The 19,887-nt window shown below is 39.5% G+C and overlaps 1 protein-coding gene across 1 annotated transcript in view; it reads right to left on the reverse strand.

Annotated features, from left to right (window-relative positions):
- The window catches only part of LOC103259286 (collagen alpha-3(IV) chain-like), a gene marked incomplete at its 3' end in the record, with an annotated part of 115,922 nt that overhangs the window by 41,489 nt on the left and 54,546 nt on the right, over nt 1-19,887 (reverse strand). The window contains exons 3-6 of the mRNA XM_008056969.1: nt 6,937-6,993; nt 4,798-4,887; nt 1,028-1,072; nt 394-438 (exon numbers count right to left, since the gene is read on the reverse strand). Of these exons, the coding sequence (XP_008055160.1) occupies nt 394-438; nt 1,028-1,072; nt 4,798-4,887; nt 6,937-6,993 (237 nt within the window). The remainder of the gene's footprint in view (nt 1-393; nt 439-1,027; nt 1,073-4,797; nt 4,888-6,936; nt 6,994-19,887) is intronic.

Genomic DNA, 19,887 nt, shown 5'->3' on the forward strand with positions numbered 1-19,887 from the left:
TAACACATAAGATGTCGATACTTCAGATAAACAAAAGTCTCTTCTACATAAAATGAAATCCCTTCATGTGCTGCTTTGAGCTGGTGAGAAAGGAAGGAAAAAAGAGGAGGGAAGTGTGCCCAAGGGTAACTATTTTGCCATTCCATGTTGTTAAATAGAATATTCCATTCCTTTTGACTCCATTCTATCCTATTCTGCTTGCATTTCAGAAAGTATGATTTGACACATATGTCATGTAAATCTATACTGTAACATAATATGTGATTTCATGGTGCCATTTTCTTCATATAACAAATGTATCAGAACACATTTCCTTGTGCTACTATTTTGACATCTTTATTAAAATGAGCTTTCTTTTCATTTCTCCAGCTACACATTTTCCCCATTACTTACTGGAAGTCCAGGAGAACCAGAAAATCCTGGTAATCCAGTGATTCCCTGAAGACATAGAAAAGAGGAGTGGGTGACAAAAAATAAGACAGTTTTAGAATGTTCAACTTTTTAAAATAAAATTATTTACCAATGAAATAATTGCTTCCTGAAACTATAATTCCAATCATCAGAATGATTGGGAAAACAACAAAAAAGTTTAACAAGCCTTTGTAAATCTTGCATTTATATAACTTTTAAAAAGAAATCATTAACATTGGTTTTGTTTCTTTTGATAGATTCTTAAGGTACAATTTGCATAAAATAAAGTGCTCCGATCTTCTGTGAACCATTTGACAATTGTATATCTATGTGCACTTTTGTATTACCACCATTCTGTCAGATATAGAGCTACTCCATCACTCCAGAAAGGTTCCTTCAAGCCATTTCCTGATCAGTTAACATGTGACCCTAATGTGGTTACCACTATTTTGATTTTGACCATTACAGATTAATTTTTACCTGTTCTTTAACTTCATCTATTGAACCATGCACAATGTGTCCCTTTCCAACATCTGTATTACTCTTACAGCACAAAGCTGATCTTTTTTTAGAGAAGAATGTTCATCAATCAGGATGGACTGGTTTGACTACTAACCCTTACGCCTTTGGGACCAGTGAGTCCTGGAAGTCCTGGAGAGCCCTAGATCCAAGTGAAAAAAGAAGAAGTCAACACTATGAAAATTATTTGACACTAAGAAATCCATATACAAAATCCGGTCTTATTCACATGCCAAGTTGTTTTGCTCTTGTGATTATTTCATTGTTGGTAGGGTTCAGCTGCTTACGTATTTCATTGGAGCTAAAATATTAGTAAAAAAAGACTAACAAAAATTCCTTCCAACCCTTGCTAGTCAAAGTGGAGTTTGGGGCCCATAATATTAGCATCACCTAGAAGCTTGAAGAAATGCAGAATCTCAGATCTCCCTCACCTCCCAGACTTATAGCATGATTCAGCATGATTCCTTGGTGATTCTTGTGCACATTAAAGTCTGTGAAGTGCTGCTGGAAAAGTCCTACATTAGCCAGACAGCTGCTGAGGTCTGATAAGAATGAATGACACTGTTACAATGGAGGATGAGAGTGGCAGCCAATATTTCTGTGCACAAGAAATATTTTATTAATAAAATGTGCCTGACATGTTTAAGTAAATAAATAGCCAAGTAAGGCCTGCCTGAAACAGAGATAAACTTGCTTTGGGCATTAATGCATCCAGTTTTGAGCTCCTGTTTCTTGGATAATAACCTTAAATGGAGACTGTTTTAGCTAGCCCACGTTGTGTGAAAGTTCCATTGTCCAAAAGCCATTTTCTTCATTCCAGAGTGTTTCAGTATGTTTTGGTATTTTTGATTATTTGAGAAAAGGATTGTTACAGAATCTTCTGATGTTACCCTGTCAAGGCCAAAGTCAGCTTCTCCTGTCTGAGGTGGAATTCCTGGGTGTCTGACAGTATTCAAGGTCATTCCCCTTCTCTGCAGAATGCTATTTGTGTGATGCAGAAGGCATAAGAGTAATTTTCAGGTTTACTTCCCCATTGTATATTTATTTCTTGCAGAAAATATATTTAAAATGAAGACAGAACGCTTATAAATCTGAATAATCTTTTTGGTCAGGTTTTCTCTAAGTCTCTGCCTTTGGTCAAATTATCTTTTCTGGCTATATCTATAAGCTTTACATTCTTTAAAATGTGAATCTATGACAACATGGCACACAGATTTTCTGGATTAATTTTATGGAACACTTACACATCATGTAGCCCATACTAAACACTATGTGTTTAAAGTTCTTATTTTAATTCATTGCTGCATCTCTTAAGAAATGCTGAAGACAGAGTAGGGTGCAGAGAACAATTTCTTTTCTTTCTTTCTTTTTTTTCAGTAAAGAGTTGGCATTAAGTTAAGGCTAAGTCCAGGACTTAAGTGGCAAACTCATTCAACCAATGAAAGGGAGATTATGCCCTGGAGGAAGTTAAAGGAATATTCAGATTCCGCCCAAAATATGAATGATTTTTTTCAAAATTATAATCAGAAGGAAGAAGAATTGAAAAAAGAGAATATATACATGAATATGATAGACATGGAAAAGGCACAGTTTCTGGAAAACAGCAGCCTTTTGCATTTCCCCTACAAACTGTAGGTGTAGATTTAGTTTCTTTGGTTTCAAGAATTTGATTCTGGTATTATATATGTGACATATGAAATATATTTTTGGGCTATGCTCTTGTTTCCTGGCACAGAACTTCTAAAACCCTTCTAATATTCTAAAAGAGAGGAATGCAAGGACATCTTTCATTCTACTATTTGGTCTTTGACTCCAGTTCCAGACTCAGAGCTCTTAAATCCTGTGGAATTTCTCCGGTGATTAAAGCATCTTTTGCCTCAAGGAGATGACTCCAGGTGGGCTCCTTCATGGGTAGTCACCAGAAAGACCAAGCCATAATTCGAAGCTTGAAACATTCAGCTCCAGTCCCATCCTCCAGTGAGAAAAGAGAAACTGGAGATAGAATTAATAATTGATTGTGTCTACACGATGAAGCCTTCATAAGAATCCCTAAACTATCAAGTTCAGAGACCTTCTGAGTTGGTGAGCATTCATGTTCCAAGAAGGTGGGCACCTCAACTCCATGGGCAGAGGACCCTGTACTTGGGACATGCCTGGACCTCACCCTATGTATCTTTTCATCTGGTTGTTCATACCCTTTATCATATCCTTTATGCTAAACTGATAAACACAAGGGTTTCCCTGAATTCTATGAGCTGCCATAGCAAATTATCAAACCCCCAACTGATTTGTAGTCAAGTTGGACAGAAGTATGAGTAACCCGAGGACACATTCCTTAGGATTGGTGTCTGAAGTAGGGACTTAGGATTGGTGTCTGGAGTGAAATCTTGCAGCACTGAGCCCATAGCCTGTGGGGTCTGCACTCACCCCAAATATTTAGCATCACAATTGAATTGTAAAATACCCAGTCAGTATCCAGAGAGTTGGAGAATTGTTTGGTGTGAGAAGAAGCCTTACACAATATAAAACTGGATTTGAACTCTGATTTGCCTCTTTTAGTTGTGTGACCCAGGGCACTTTACTTAAGTGCCCTGTCAGTTTTCTTATCCATGAAATGGAGAGAATAATGGGAAATATGGGAAGAGTCACCACAGTCATGAGGAAACAATGACCCAGGGCCCAGCTCAAGGTAGACATGCAGTGTGTTGACTTTGATTATCATTTACACATTCTATACATTATTCTAACAGATTATGAAGTTTTAAAAAGACCCTGAATAGATCATTATGATTATCTTTCACAGCTCATTCATTAGTTTATAGCTTGCTGGATGTCAGTAGTCAGGAGAATGAATGTGTGGATGCGTGAGAAGCCAGGCTTAAGTCTAGCTAATGTCCACAGCAGGAAAGAGCAATCAGCAAATCCAGTGGTTATGCTGTTATTTAGCAAATCCTCTAGGGTATTTATTTAAACAAAGCCCTTTGCTGTATCACAGACTTTAGAATAAGAATGTGTGATGAGTGTGAAGGGCAGTGGGCACTGGATGTTTGAGGGGCCAGGAGAAAAAGAAGAACCCATGAAGGAAGGGAAGGTTGGTGAGGCAGGAAGAGAATCAGGGAAAGGAGGAACCCAGAAATAAAGACAAATGCACATTTGTAGGAGAAGAGAGCGGTTCACGGAACCCAAATCAAAGCATAGGGCTTCAGGTCAGGTTAAGACACAAAAGTATTGATTGGCATTGGCCACTTGATCGTGGTGATCTTTGCAGGAGTGTTTTCAGAGAAGAGGTGGTAGAAAGCAAGTCATTGCTGGCTGAGGAGTGAATAGGAGATGAACAGGCAACGTGTTTAGCTATTCTTTTAAGAAACTTTACAGGGAAAGGAGAGGCAGAGGGAAGATGGCAATCCTTTGGTTATAGGATTGTATTGGTATGGGAAAATATGTGCATGCTGGGGACTCAAAAGGAGAAGTCAACATCAAAAGGAAAGTTGGCACGTGTTCCCACTTAGCCACCTCGTGGAACAATGTCTAAGTGGGAATCCCCACCCTCAGGGTACAGGTGGATGGACAAGTCTTGAATGGAAGCCGAGTCAGCTCATTCTTCTTGCAGGAGGGAAAAAGGCTGGGAAAGGATGGGGCAGAGGGGGAATTTGAGGAACATACAGGACACCGATGTTGTTTTTTTTATAACAGTCTTAGAATAGGATGGCAGTTCTGAGGGCCCAGCCAACCCGGAAGACCAGGGATTTGCCACACACCCACCAGTTGTCTAGATGTGGAACTCTCTCCAGTTTCTCAGCAGCCCAGGAAGCTAGCATGAGGAGGGCTAGGTAGCTGGAGATTTTCCAGGCTTGCAGGATGACATACCTTGAATCCTTCTGGTCCAGGCGAGCCTTCAGGACCTGGAAATCCTTTTTGGCCAGGAGAACCAGGGGGTCCGGGAAAGCCTTTCTCCCCCTATTAAAACCAAAACAAGACAAGAAACGCACAGAACAGCAACTATCCAACAATATACACATGCCCATAACCACTGTGATCTCTTCTTTGAGACTTCATGATGACATTCTGCATATGTTTCTCTTGGATTCAAAATAATAATAATTAGCACTGAACAGTGAGTGCACAGGTAACTGGGAAACTAACAGTTGTTAATGTGTCTAAGACTTGAATGTGCTTTCCTTTGGTCTTGTAGAAACTTCACTTTTCCCCAAATGGTAGGGCTATGTAGAGTAGAACTTAAGGGAGAAAGAATAAAAATGGAGGGGAAAGTCGGATTAGAAACATCAAGGTCAGTGGAGTATTTGTTGAGGGATGCAGAGAGAGTAAAGGTGGGCACAGGAGTGTGTCTGGGGTGTGTGCATCATTACTATGCAGCTTGAAGGGAATATCACCGTGTAGGTGATGAGTTTTTCCTTGATTACACAGGAATTCGTAACATAATCTGCTGTTTGTATTGAAGATGCAGGAGAGATAGCAAGGGTGGTGCAACCAAAAGTGTGAGCTAATCTCTTTTTAGAAGGAGTCAGAAAAGATATTATGGGACAGTATCTAGTAAAAGTGAGTCAAAGTACTTTTCAAGCCCAATGCTTGACACAGTTCTACCAACAAATAACCTTCCCATAGATGTGGGTCCTGGAATTATGTTCATCCCTCAGTATCCAGGGGAGATTGCTTCCAGGATCTTTCCCTCCATACCGAAACCTGTGACTGCTCAAGTCCCTTATGTAAAATGGTGTCGTATTTGCATATAACCTATGCACATCCTCCTAGACTTTAAATCATCTCTAGATGACTTATAATATCTAATATAATAGTTGTGTTGTGTACCGTATTTTTTATTTGTATTATCTTCTACTTTTGCCTTTTTTTCCCCAAAATATTTTTGAAATGCCGCTGGTTGACTCTGAGGATTCGGAACCCATGGACAAGGAGGGGCCCCTGTGCTCTTTAACAGTAAAGGCCACCAGTTGATTTGGTCAATTGGGTCAATTTAGTTACACAATTGGCAAATTAAAAGAAAAAGATCAAGTCAGCTCTTTTACATTGTGTGTGCGCACACACACTCAATAAGAAGATAAATAAAAGAATTTGCTAGACCCCTCTTGTTACTCAGTTACTTTCACACATCCTAGAATAACATCTTGCAAACAGTAGAGACTCAATAAACACTTCCTGAATACAAGATGAATAGCAGAAAGGGGGTTTCCCCATAGAAATCTGAATTCCACTACATTCATAGCTTCAGGAAAAACCTAAATTAAACAGCATGGAAATTATAAAATAGTTTAAAATAGATATAATGATAATCACTAGCATATAAATTATGTGAATTGTTTTAAAGAGCTTAGATATATTCTTAAAATATGTTTAAGTCATCATCCTTCAATATTGTTAAACAATTAGTGTCTCTGAAGAAAGGGTTTGCAAACAAGAAAAAAACCTTAGTTCTGCCTCTGTCTTAATTATCACAAATTGCAAGTTAATGGAGCGAATTGATGAGATTTCACGGCATTCCTTTTTTCCTTGAATTCTGCAATGGAGCTACTTCCTCCCTCCGCTGAATTTTTGCCTCAACTAGTGTGGGATTGTCCACCAGGGGGCGCTCTTGAATCAATGCTGCAGGACAAAATCTGTGGGTTTTATGTTTATTTTATGTCAAAGTGAATGAATCTAGTTGTTTTCAGCTCTTCTCTCCTGTTTAGTAACGTTGTAAATGGTGTACACATACAGAGACTTCTCATAAACGCTATTTTCCCTAATTTGCTACTTATTCCTTACATTACAGGCCAGGGTCATAATTTAGCTGCAAGTATTTGCAAAAGGTATCTGAAGCTTCCTAGAAGACTTTTTTTTTTTAAGGTCAATGTTTATATACAATTACTTTAAAACTGGATGTGGGAAATGGAACAACAGCAACATACTGCAGATCTTTCTGCTACTGATGAACAAAGAGTGTGAATTACTTCATCATGAAAAGAAGCAGCCTTGGGTTTTCTCTTTCTTTACCTTCTCGCCTTTGGCCCCATCACAGAAGCATTGGCCTTTGTCTTTACATACACAGCCCTAGGAAAAGGGAAAGAGAAAGAGTTTTGTTTAGAAACAGCTTGATTAGTCCCAACGGACAAGGCAAAAGCAAATATATTTCTCTGTTCTTTGAGTATTGGACACTATTGATTAGGAGCCCAGTGACATTGTGACAACACGTCAATAGAAATAGAGCAGAAAAGTGAGAAGATGTTGCATGCAGGAGAAATATCAGATGGGTATACATCATTTTTAGGAATTTCAAGTTGTTTATGGAAAAGACAAAGTGAGCTATATTTTGTCTAGAATAGTGCATATATAGTTGAGCCATGAGAAATTGCCATTGTTGAAGGCAGAAAGTGGTCAAACATTGGCAAATTTTAGGTTCAACATAATGTTTATACAAGTATGTGTGTATGTATGAATATAGAGAATATATTACACCTATATGTATATATACACAAATGTGTATATATACATATAGATGTAATATATTCTATGGGTGATTCTAAGATTTTATTTTCCTAAAATAATGTTCAAGACTGAGAAAAGAGAATCAATACCCATTATGTATCTAGTATGTATCTTTAAAGAGAACACATTAATTCATTAGTGCGAGTATCAAAATGTTCTCTCTTATAAAACAAAAACAGAAGATTCTGCTGTGAGCTAGGTGAGGCTTATCCTATCTAACTAGTCATTTTGACACACAAACAACCCCAGCCCTCACACCTGCACATACACCAACTCTAATGGACATCACTTTTGAAAAACATTTCTCTGCCAGCGGAGGAACAGATAACTAGTTTTAAATAGTGTTTTGTTTTAAAATGTGTTTTGTTACACATGACATATATTTTATGGGTATAATTAAGTCTTTTATTTATTCCTTCTTGAGATTAACAATAACTTAAAATTAGTTTGCTCACCCAGGAAATATTATTGATGGCAGAGAAGCTTAGGAGATATGCTTCCTGGTTAGTAAGGAAAATAAAAAGAAATTGCCTAAAGCAAAAAATCTATTTGTTCAACCCAAACAAACAAACCCACAGAAACAACAATATATTTAATTGACTGTATTTTCTTAGTCTAGGGCAGTAGGCTTTGCTGCCACTCAAGGAAGGGGAGTTTCATAGTAATTTTCAGACACTCATCATTGATCATCATCACATTTATATATGTCATAATTTATATAGATGGAAAGTAACTGATTGAAAAGGAAAGTCTATGGTCTCCTAAAAGGTTGGATACTTGACATTTTTAGAAGAGTAAATCTTTCTAATTTTCCTTTTAAAGGTTTGAGGTCATTGAGTTACACCTTGAGTTAATTGTGTTAATCTTGTATTTCTGGATTTTTAAACTTTAATACTAATTGCATTCATATATTTAAGCATACTGACTAAACCAGCAATTATCCAAGTATGAATTCCTGGACCGCCAGCAACAGCAGCACTGGGAAACTTGTCAGAAATGCAAATTCTAGGTCCCAGCCCCACCCACTGAGTCAGAAACTGGGGGTGAAAGAGTGGGTTTCAGTAGTCTGTTCTAACAAGCCTCCTTGGTGGGTCTGATACCTGCTCAAGGTGGAGAAACACTACCCTAAAGTAACACCTCAAATTCCATTCTCTATAGGATAGAGCCAATTCTCTAAAGATTTTTGAACACTACATCATTTGAATCACTAACTTGCATATGTATATGTTTATATATATATATTTTTTCTTGTGATGCCATTTATTCTGTCATTTTAAGAAATAGGTCAGACTTCTGTGCTCCTCACTTTGGGGATGCTTTTGTTTTGGGGCTCAAACAGAAGTGGCCTAGAGACAAGATTCCTCTAGACTTTTGTCTCTTAAGTGTAAGAGCCCGGTGACACTCAGTCCAGGGAGTGGAGACACCTGTGTGCTGCTCTCAAGCAGCACCCAGAGGGAAAGACTGAGTTCTACATGCAAGGGTACCAGACACTGGGGAAGGAAGCTCCACCTGACCTTGACCTTGTGCTCATGAGTGCATGGAGGTAGCTGCCCACTGTTTTCTTTTCTTTTTTGTTTTTTAATTTTAAAGATTAGGATTTGGGATTAGGTATGCACATGTTCATTATGCAGGTACCCTTGTTGATGAGGTGTACCCCCCTCCCCTGGCAGTTTCCCACTACTGCCAATCCCTTTCTTATAGTATTACAATAGCTGTTCAAGGTTCGCTTATGAGTGAGAACATGTGATACTTGGTTCTTTGTTTCTGTGATAGATCACTGTTTTCAAATGGACAACGAGCATCTCTGATCCTTCTGCATCCCAGATGCCACACAACACCTGGATTCTGAACCTCTCTGGGTCAGAGTGGGGAGGGGCAGATGTAATTCTCTAACCCCTGAGAAGATGTGTGTGTGTGTGTGTGTGTGTGTGTGTGTGTGTGTGTGTGTGTGTGTGTGTAAGGAGTGCATGAGACAGGCTTGATTTTTTTTCTTGGAGTAAGAGTCATGCTCACCAAACACAGGTGGAAAACTGGAAGTTTTCTACCTTAGCTTGAGCAAATAAGTGTCTTCTGATCTTCTCCAAACTATGTCAGGCCCCCTTTCCTACACACTCACATAAACAATGCAGTTAGATGTTTAATGCATATTTTCTCTGATGACCACATGGGAGAAGAAATTGTAAAGTCTTGTTCATATCAGTGTCCTTGGTGTATAATATGTCCTAAACAAGTGATTGTGGATTGATCAGATGAGTCAATGAGTGGATGGATGGCTGATAATTTATTTACACCCAACTTGGACCTGGAATTTTAAGACCATGATTAAGATGTTTTCTATGTGTATAAATTATGAACAACTATGATCAAAATAGCAAAAAGATAAAACTAGAGGCTTTGGCTATTTTAACACATGTTAAAATTAACACAAGGTTAATTATTTGTTAGTTGCTTGGAACTAACTAAAGAAATTCTTTTGGAAAAACTTTAAACCCTCAGAAAAACAGTACAAGGAGGTTGGCACATGACTGTAGTCCCAACTACTCGAGAAGCTCTGGCAGGAAGATGGCTTGAGCTCAGGAGTTCCATGCTGCAATAAGCTATGATCGCATTACTGCACTCCAGCCTGGGTGACAGAGTGAGACTCCATCTCAGAAAAAGGAAGGAAGGAAGGGGAAGAGGGGAAGGAGGAAGGGAGGAAGAGAGAGAGGGAGCGAGGGAGGGAGGAAGCCAGTACAATAAGCACCTATTTCTCCTCTCATTTAGGTTCACCAACTGTTAACATGGTGTCTCTCTCTCTCTCTCTCTCTCTCTCTCTCTCTGTCTCTCTCTCTCTCTTCCTTTACTCCCTCTCTCTCACTCTTTTGACAGCAATTCACAAGTAAACCACACACAATATGACACTTCACCTTGCATACTTCTGTATTTGTCTCCTCCAAACAAGAGTATATTTTTATTTAATTACATTATTTCCAAAACTAACCTTAGGTTACTGGTTTTTAAAGAAGCTCTTCAGCCTTATATAAGATCCTCAATGACCACAGGAAATGAAGCTTAGCTTTTAGTCAATCCTTCATTTTGTACTAGAGATTTTGTTCCAGTCAGTGCTTTCACCTGTAATCAATACATGGGGTCTGACCTCAACGAGTGGCTCTCACAGTTGCAAGAATCCTCAGGACCAGCACAGGTGGCCTGGAGGTCAGGGGTGAGGCTGTGTGTGTGAGCTCCTCATCCCGTGAGTCCCCTCCTGCCTGGGGCCGGCTTTCCCATCGTCATCCACAGCAACATGGTTCCTTCTTTTTTGTCATCAAAACCACAGCTCTTGATTCTTCTCATTATTGCCTCTCAGTTTGGATCTTAAGCCTTTGGAGGTAACGTGTTGGTTTTTGTTTCTATTTGGTTTTCACGCTAAGGTAAGATCCTATTTGATCATTTAGTACCAGCTGGCTAATTGAGAAATTTAAAGAATCAAAAACTAACAAACGGATACATGAACAATATTCTTATTTTTTTTTTTTTTTTGAGTCAGAGTCTCACTCTATTTCCCAGGCTGGAGTGCAGTGGCATGCTCATAGACTCCACACTTCAACCTGCTGGTCTCAGGTGATCCCTCCACCTCAGCCTTCCAAGTAGCTGGAACCACAGGTGCACCTGGCTAATTTTTTTGATTTATTGTAGAGACAAGTTCTCATCAAGCTGCCCAGGCTGGTCTTGAACCCCTGAACTCAGGCAGTCCTCTCGCCTCAGCCTCCCAAAGTGCTGGAATTGTAGACATGAGCTACCGTGCCTGGCCAGACATTGTATTTGAACACAAAATATATAAATGCACACTAATTCTTCAATCTTGTGAGACAGAGGCCAGGTCTTCTCTTCAGAAATAGGTCTACTGTTTAGAAGCTGATGGCTTGCTAAATTGTACCCACAACACACCTTTGACCAATTCCAGCTTTAGTTTCTTTGAAACAAGTCAACTACTTAAAGACACTTACCAAACAATCTGAGTATAGAGTCTTTCCTGATACTAATCCAGAACTTTAACTTTTTAAATGCTATCTCAACCATACCTAATTGAATAGTCATTTTCTATAAACTTATTTTTATCAAATATTCCAACCTCCTTTTTACAGAAACAAACATCATTTATGCATTCATAGTTAATGAGTTTGTTATTTAATTAAACTACGTTGTTACAAAAGTAAGTTCAACAGGCAGGAATTAGAGTGGAAACAACTAACTCTTAGCAATCATAAAGCTTATTGGTGAGCAGGTGAGTGGGCTGGTACTAGGGTGAAACCCGAGACTCTTAGTTGGTCTATTGTATGGAAGGCATGGAGAGTTCTGGTTCTCACCCAGCATAGTGTTACAGGTTGCGAGAGGGTCAACTGTTCTCGCTAGTCACATGTGTCTGTCATATTACCTGTGTGCCTGCGGTCAGCCCAGTTGATAAAGAGTCCTGAATTGTGTTTCTGTTCTCGAGTTAGCCAAATAGCCCGAAAATCGTTCCTGCTTTCATTCTCAAATGGGCAAGGCATGACCTGCCTACATAACTGCACAATCGGGCTGACTAGGACTTCAGAGTATGTGACAATGTTGCTGACATGTAGATGCTGCACCTGATTGAATGAACTCAAAATTATAGTCAGGGCATCTCCCTGGGGGTTTTCAGGGGGTTTTCAGCGGCTGCTCTGGAAAAAAGCCCTGCCCGTGTGATACTGCAGAGAGCCTGGCACAGGGGAAGGTGAAGTAAGGCACTGAGTGCTTTTGGGAGGTAATGATAGTGGCTGCCAGAACCACGATATTTTCTCTTAACAATACTATTTTTCCTTGAATAAAGCTTTAAATTTGCAAATATGTTTCAATACATCAAAAATTAAAATAGATTGTTTGACTAAAAGATACAAGGGCTATATTTTCACTCTTGTTAATTTTGACCCACTTTTTTGGAATCACTTTTTTGAAACACTATGACTACTTTAATAGAATATGACCCACTAAAATTACTATTCAAATGCTCAATCACTTATAAACCAGTATGGCCAAAGGCTAACTATTAAGGAAGCATAACTGATGGATATTTCTTAAGCAACACTTTAATGATATTTTCTGCTTCTAACAATAAATTACCTTATAATTTCTTCATAACTTAATGGAGTAAGAAATCATGTGTCATGAGCAGAAAGCTCTTAATAATGATATTATGGCTTTTCTACCAACCACCCCACCAACCCCTCTTCAAGAAGTGACCCAAGATTGCATACTATTTTCCCACTTTTGAATATTAAGTAGTTCAACTTGTGGGAATTGTTCTTGTCACAGTTGCATTTATTTTTTTATGGCCTCCCTTAAAATGCAAAATTCACTTTCTTTGTAGAGAATCTAGAAGGATTTAGAAGTACAGAAACCACAGCCCATGCATACATGGGCCTCTTCTACATGTTGGGTTCATCTGTGTAGGATCTATTCCCAGCTTTGTGACTGCTAGCTGGAGCTTTGAGAAGTTATATAATACTCCCAAGTTCCCTTGTCTGTGAAGAAAGAAATTAAGATCTATTCTACAGTGTTTTTGTGGGGAGGAGTTGAGACCCCATCACTGGGGTCTCTGCAGAATACCCTTCACTCCATAAGGACTCAGTTGCTGGGGCCCTACCCTCTCTTTTTTCCTACAAGATTCCATGCTGAAGCACATTCATGCTGCTGTCTGACCCTTTCTTCCACCAGTCTGAACTAGCCACCCTCCTCCCAGAGATTTCCTCTCCAAGTCCCTTGTCCAGTGCCAAGAACTGGTGCTGATTCTAAGAGCAAGGGTGACAGACTGAAATTATTTTTATTAAATCACAAATGAATTCACTAGTATTTGGTAACAGTCTTATTAGAGAACACTAAGCATATGAGTTAATTAACTAAGCATTGTTTGCACAAGAGCACAATGTAATGGACAAGTATGGCGACAGCAGCTTCAAGGTGGGGCAGGAGGGGCACCATGCAAAGCAGTTGGTCAGTGTCATTCTCCTTCATGGAGAATGATAATTTGTTTTATTTATAAATAATTATATATAATTTGTTTTATCTAATGCGGTATTGGTTAGAGACGCCAATGGTACTTGATGCTTATACATGAAAGATGCCAAATTAAATACGTTACACAAAGACAGCAAACTTGTCCAGGAAACTGGTCAGTTGGCTCTCACACTCATCTCTTGATCTCAACTCTCACAGTGCCCATGTGTCACCCATGTCTCACTGCACAGCGCCTTCTGTGATGAGACCATGGAACACAGAGCTTGAGGGCACCAGTTCCAGAGACGAACTTCCTGGGTCAAAATTTCAGCTTTGCCAAATCACCTGTGTAACTTTAGGCAATCTCTAGTGCCTCAGTTTCCACATCTATGAAATGGGGTCAGATTGGTTAGCATAGGTAAAGCCCTTAGGAGAGTTCTAGGATACTTACTGAGGGCTGTTACTGTGAGCTATTACTAATTAATTAACTTAATATTGCTCCTTAATGCTCATGAGTTGAGGGCTTATCACTTTCACTAGACTCCAGATGAGAACTGTGTCTCAGAGTTCTTTTTTTTTTTTTTCTTAAATATATATTCTTTCTTACATAGAGACAGGGTCTTGCTATGCTGCCCAGGCTGGTCTCGAACTCCTGACCTCAAGCAATATTCCTGCTTTAGTTTCCCAGGTGCCGGGCAGGCATGAGCCACCATGCCTATCCCACAATTCTTTATATCCTCCTAGCACTGGCATACAGTAAAGCATTATCTTTTTATTCTTAAAACTAAGAAAGGATCTCAGCAAACACATAAATTTTTATTGCTCATTAAAAAGACCAGGAAATATGTACGTGTATTTTATTGTTTATTAATGGGCCAGAAAATAATTTCCAAATAACCTTGACTATTTCCTCTTTCTCAAAACCCAGTGTGCCCGTTTCTGTGCCCTACCTTTCCTCCAATCTCTCCTCCCCCACATCCAGCCCAGCCTGGTTTAGTAGGAGGGGGAGTTGGCACTGTTCACAGCTGGTTAACACCCTACTGAGCAGGTCTGTTGATTTTGCATTATGATTATTGACCCTGCCAGTCCCTCTGCCCAGCCAATAGCCTGAGGCGAATGTTTTTGTGTGTGAAAAGAAGAGCTGACCAAGTACAGGCCAAACCGTGCCAGACAGACGCCATGAGCTGTCCTCTGCTGGGCCGCCCCTGCCTGAGTCTGCCTTAAGCAACCTGCCAACCGTGTACCCTTGCGGCATGCCCTCCCATGAAGGAGAATGACACCTACCAACTGCTTTGCATGGTGCCCCCTCCTGCCCCACCTTGAAGCTGCTGTCACCACACTTGGACATCACAGAAATCTCATTGCAGCTGCCACTTCCTATCTCTCAACTCCTGTCCAGAGACACATCACTAGTCTAGACATCTAAACCAGCCACCCGTTTTTGATTTTCTGGATGACAGCAAGCCTGCAGATGACTGATTCTGACAAAGGAAGTGCAATGAGAGTTCTCTGGTATATTCGAGAATAAACAATATGGTAAGAAAGTTTTGTCCTTCTTGTGCAATCAATGGCATGTATACCTATCATCATTAACTCCAGGTTCTTTGTGGGATTTTTTTCTTCCTCTTATTTTTATTTTTATTCTCTTTATCCTAAAAGGTTTTGCATGCAGAAGGAAGGAGAGACCTTCACCATTCATGTGAGATTAATAGACTCCACAGGATCCCTTGATCAGAGCCATGATGGAGGAAATGAACTTCCATTAGCACTAAAATGATATCAGTATGTTTTGAGCACTCTCTCTCTCAGTGCTCACTGCCTCATGTAGTATCTCATTTATATCTTATAACAATCCTGTGAGGGAAGTATTATTATTGGCTCCATCTGATAGATAAGAAAACTGGGATTTCAAGAGACTAGAGTCTATAAGCAACAAAACTGGGGCTCTGAACCCAGGCAAGGCGGTCCCACTCAGGGTCACATTCTCAGGAGCAATGCTTCATTTCATTATTGACATGCTCTGAGGACCCCAGAGGCATTGGGGGAGGGGGAATATGTTTCTCCTCTCTTCATCCTGTCACTGTGCCCCCGATGATGTGATGCTCAGTCCCAGTGGTAAACATAATATTTTAGTTTATGAAATTAGCTGCATAATTCAGGAACTGGCAAACAGTGGTTCATGGGTCAAATCCAGTCCTCTGCCCATTTCTGTATGACCTGTGAGCTAAGATTGGTTTTTATATTTTACATGGTTGAAAAAAAAAAGAAAAGAAAAATAACATTTTGCAACACGTGAAAATTATATAAACTTAATTTCAATGTCCATAAATAGTTTGTATTTCAGCAATAAAAATTGTGTAGATATTTATTTTCTTTTTTGTTACATAGATATCTATATAATATCCTTGATTTTTGCCTCTTGGCTTGTAAGGCCTATAATATTTACTGTCTGATCCTTTGTGGAAAAAGAATGGTGACCCCAGTGTAAATAATCTTGATAACACTTTTTCTGTGGGAGTATAAATGTTGCATTAAAAAAATTAAGATAGAAACTTAAAGAAGAGATCAGCTCTAAGCTCTAGTAAGAGATAGTCTTGGAATGGCAGATGGAAGTCTCTCTCTTCTTCTCACCCCTTCCCTGTCTGCCTTCTCTTCTCCCACTAGACTTCTATCTAGGGCTTGAGGGATGCAGGTAATACAGGGATTGAAGAACCCAGTGGATCATCTAGTCCAAAAGTTTCCAATATTTGGAGCTTCCACAGAGCAATAAAATAAATATGTCTTAAAATGAAGATCAATACAAGATTGTCTTATTTATATTTTTCTAAGTATTTTTTCCAAATGCAAACAAACCAACCCGCTCTCCCACCCACCAACCCACAACAAAGCTATCAACTATCATCATCATATTTTAGAAAAAAAAAGATTTAAGGTCCTGCAAAAAAGCATATAAATGCTCACAATGAAAAGATGCTCCTTTATAACAGAAACAAATAGCATTTACCTGATTGAAAATCTTTACCCTGTTCTCTTTTTTTCTTTCTTTCTAATTTGTTTTGGTCTGGGGAAACCCTACACTGGGGAGCACTAACTTAGCCACATGCACCTTTGCTTGCTGTTGTCGGCCACTATTTGCTTTGTCACCCGCTGCTGCCGGATCTTCTCTCTGAGAGGTGAAAGCGAGCTAATCTCATCCAGTGTCACGCATGCTATTGAGCTAATTTCTGAAAATCTGCCCTGTAACTGACACGTTTTGCTGGAACCAGTACCTCTTAACACACAAAAAAACTGCTACCAATGCAGCAAATGATGGAAAATCCAAAATCCAGACTGGCAGGTAGAGGCACATTTGGGGGCAATCAGGGTCCCTGAGGTCACATGCTTGATTTGTTCATTTGTAGGGCCAAGTCTTTCAGAAAATATCTTTGAAAATGTTATTTACCAAAAAAAACCCTTGGTCTGTATACAAAACCCATCTGTCCCTTTTTCATTTTACAATCATGAGAAACACTTGATGAGACTTTACTTGTTAGCCCACAACTGAATCAGGTCCTTGAGGGTTCTGGTTGATCGTGTCAGAGTGCACATCTTCTGATGGCAGGAAATGTCCCTGGTGGCATACTTGGATCTCATCCACCTGGAAGATTATCCTTTCTACCCTTTCACTGCTTCCACAGGCTGCTGCTTGGCTAACTACACCAGTGATCAAGAGTTTCACACTTTTCAGTTTGGGGTTCTGGGAGAGTGGTGTGGAGTTTTTAGAAACCTTTGTTTTTAATCACAGTCATGTAAAACATTTCAAGAAAATATCCATTTGTATCTGTGAATCTGTAAGTATGAGAAAAGCATGTAAAGAGGCTGAGGGCCACCCTTATGACAATGTCACTTTACTAAATGGATACCTTCTTTGCATTCTAGGAAAGATTCAGATGTCACGTTATCGGAAAATATGGACACTGCTTGAGTAGCAATATTACAAGGGGGGACCCCAAAAAACCCAGAATTATCTTCTGGATGACAAGCCTCTTGTAGTGCAGGTTTCTCCTGCTGGATAAGGGTTCTAGGAATCCATCAACATCAGTGTACCACCTAGCGTTGTTGTGAGAGGCTGAGACTGTGTCTGGCTTCAGTGAATTTATTATTTTTTTTGGAGATTTTTTTTCAACGCCTTTGCCCATTTCATGATGGGTGATTTACAAGCACACCTACTCACACCGTGCTGCGTGTTCAGCAGTTTGTGACCAAAATAGCATGACTCTCATGCCCTAATTTTCCTATACGTCTGGTCTTACCCTGAAAGACTTTTTGTTTATTTGTTTCCTCGGATGAAAAAAGTCCTCAAAGAAAAGCCTTTTACCAACATGGAAGAGGTGAAACAAACAAACAAAGGAAGAAGCACTAAAAGACATCACAATTCTCAAGTTCAAAAAATGTTTTGAACAGTGGAAAAAGTCTCTTGATAGGTGTATTGTATCAAACAGAGAGTGCTTTGAGGATGACTGAAGTTTAGATATGTAAGAATAAATACACAACTTTTTATAAATAAATTCCTGGTTTTTTGGTTTCCCGCATATAAAGAATATAAACAGAAAAAAATAGTCTCATATACGGCAGTCAATCCAGACAGTTGATTAGATATCTGTATAAGTATCCTCTCCTCTTGAAAACCAGAATAATATGATGGATAATGAATTAAAAAGTATCAACTTACAAGACAAGGAAAGCAGGTGAAAAAGAGCAAATGAAAAGTGTCAATTAACTTAGAAAAGTGTCAATTAAATAGATGGCAAGTGGGGTTTTGAGTCAAGTGGAATAGTGTGTTCATGAGTACTTTGACCCATTTCCTCAGCTCCAATAAAAGATAAAATATAAACACGGAAAATAAAAAAGTCACAAACTCAAAAATGAGATAAAGGTTTTCAGGGAGCAAAATGGAAGGGAAGCAAAAGTAGTGGGTAAGTTGATGCCACAAACAACTGGACTGAGTCCAGAAGCTGACTGTGGTACCCAGAAGTTTGGCTCCTGTACATAATCGAGTGCATGTGCCAAGAAACATGCTTTTAACACCGTTTGAATTGGGGTACTAGAAGATTCCCAACAGAGGGGACTCCAGGAAGGTGGGCACACACTGATGGGAAAGAAAGAAAATAAGTAAATAATAAGAGTTGAATAGAGGGTTATGGTAGCCAACATTCAAGATGGCCCCAAGGGATCCCTTGTCTCGATTTTCATGACCCTGTGTAGTCCCTTCCACATTATACGAGGGTTGATCTCTATGACCAATAGAATAGGGTGGTTGGATGATATGTTACTTCTGAGAGTAGGTCACAAAAACACATTGTGTCTTCTGCTCTCTCTCGTGGATTATTCACCCTGGGATCAGCCAGCTACTATACCAAGCAGCCTTGAGGAGAGTCCATGTGTTGAGAAACTGAAGGCTCTGCTAGCAGTCCTGTGGATGGGCTATCTTGCAGGCGAATCTTTCAGCCCCATCAAGCCTCAGATGATCCAGCCAGCATTACTGCAACCATGTGAGAAACCCTGTGCTAGCACTACCCATCTAAGTTGCTCCCCTACTCCTGACCTTCAGAAATTGTGTCAGATAATTAATGCCTGCTGTTTTAAGCTGCAAACTTTGGGGGATAATTTGTTAGGCAGAAAAAATAATGCAGGGGTCAACTAAAACAAAAAGTTTGACGGGATTGGCAGTAGTGGGAAACTGCCAGGGGATGGGGGGCACACCTCAACAACAAGGGTACCTGCATAATGAACATTTGTATACTTATCCCTGAACTGTACCCTGCATATTTAAAATAAAAAAAATTTAAAAATACTAATATAAAATAAAAAGTTTGAAGATAAATTTATGAAATCGTCCCAGGAAACAGGAAAAGAGGTGAGTAAGAAAAAAACTAAGAAAGCTTGAGGCTCAATTCAGTATGTTCAGTATCTGACCAATAGGCATTTCAGAAAGACAAGAGGGAGGAAATTATCAAAGAAATTATACAAGGAATAACTTTCTGAAGTAAAGAAAGTAAATTTCCAGATTGATGGAGCCCACTAAATATTTTCCTTTCATGAGTACACACAACCAAGGCAGATCATCCTAACATTGTGGAACACGGGGGACAGAGAGAAAATCCTAGAAGTGGACAGCAACAGCAACAATAACAACCAATAGTTACATGCAAATGATTTAGAATCAAAATGGCATTGGATGTATCAACAACAATACCACAAGGGAGATACGGCACAAGGCTCTCAGAATTCTACTGTTCAGGCACACTGTCATAGTAAACCACTGGAGGATATAGTCCACCAGAAAAAGGGAATTAGGTCAAGAAAGGAGAAGACATGAGATCCAGAAGACAAGATCTAACTCAGAATGGCTTTCCCAAGATGGCAATGGCACAGCTGACTCAGATCAGAGAAAGAGGTGGGGAGTTCCAGGGGCAGCAACAAGAA

The sequence above is a fragment of the Carlito syrichta genome, unplaced genomic scaffold, assembly GCF_000164805.1.
Source record: "Carlito syrichta isolate Samal-C Ts95f unplaced genomic scaffold, Tarsius_syrichta-2.0.1 Scaffold302584, whole genome shotgun sequence".
In the NCBI taxonomy this organism is placed as follows: domain Eukaryota; kingdom Metazoa; phylum Chordata; class Mammalia; order Primates; family Tarsiidae; genus Carlito; species Carlito syrichta.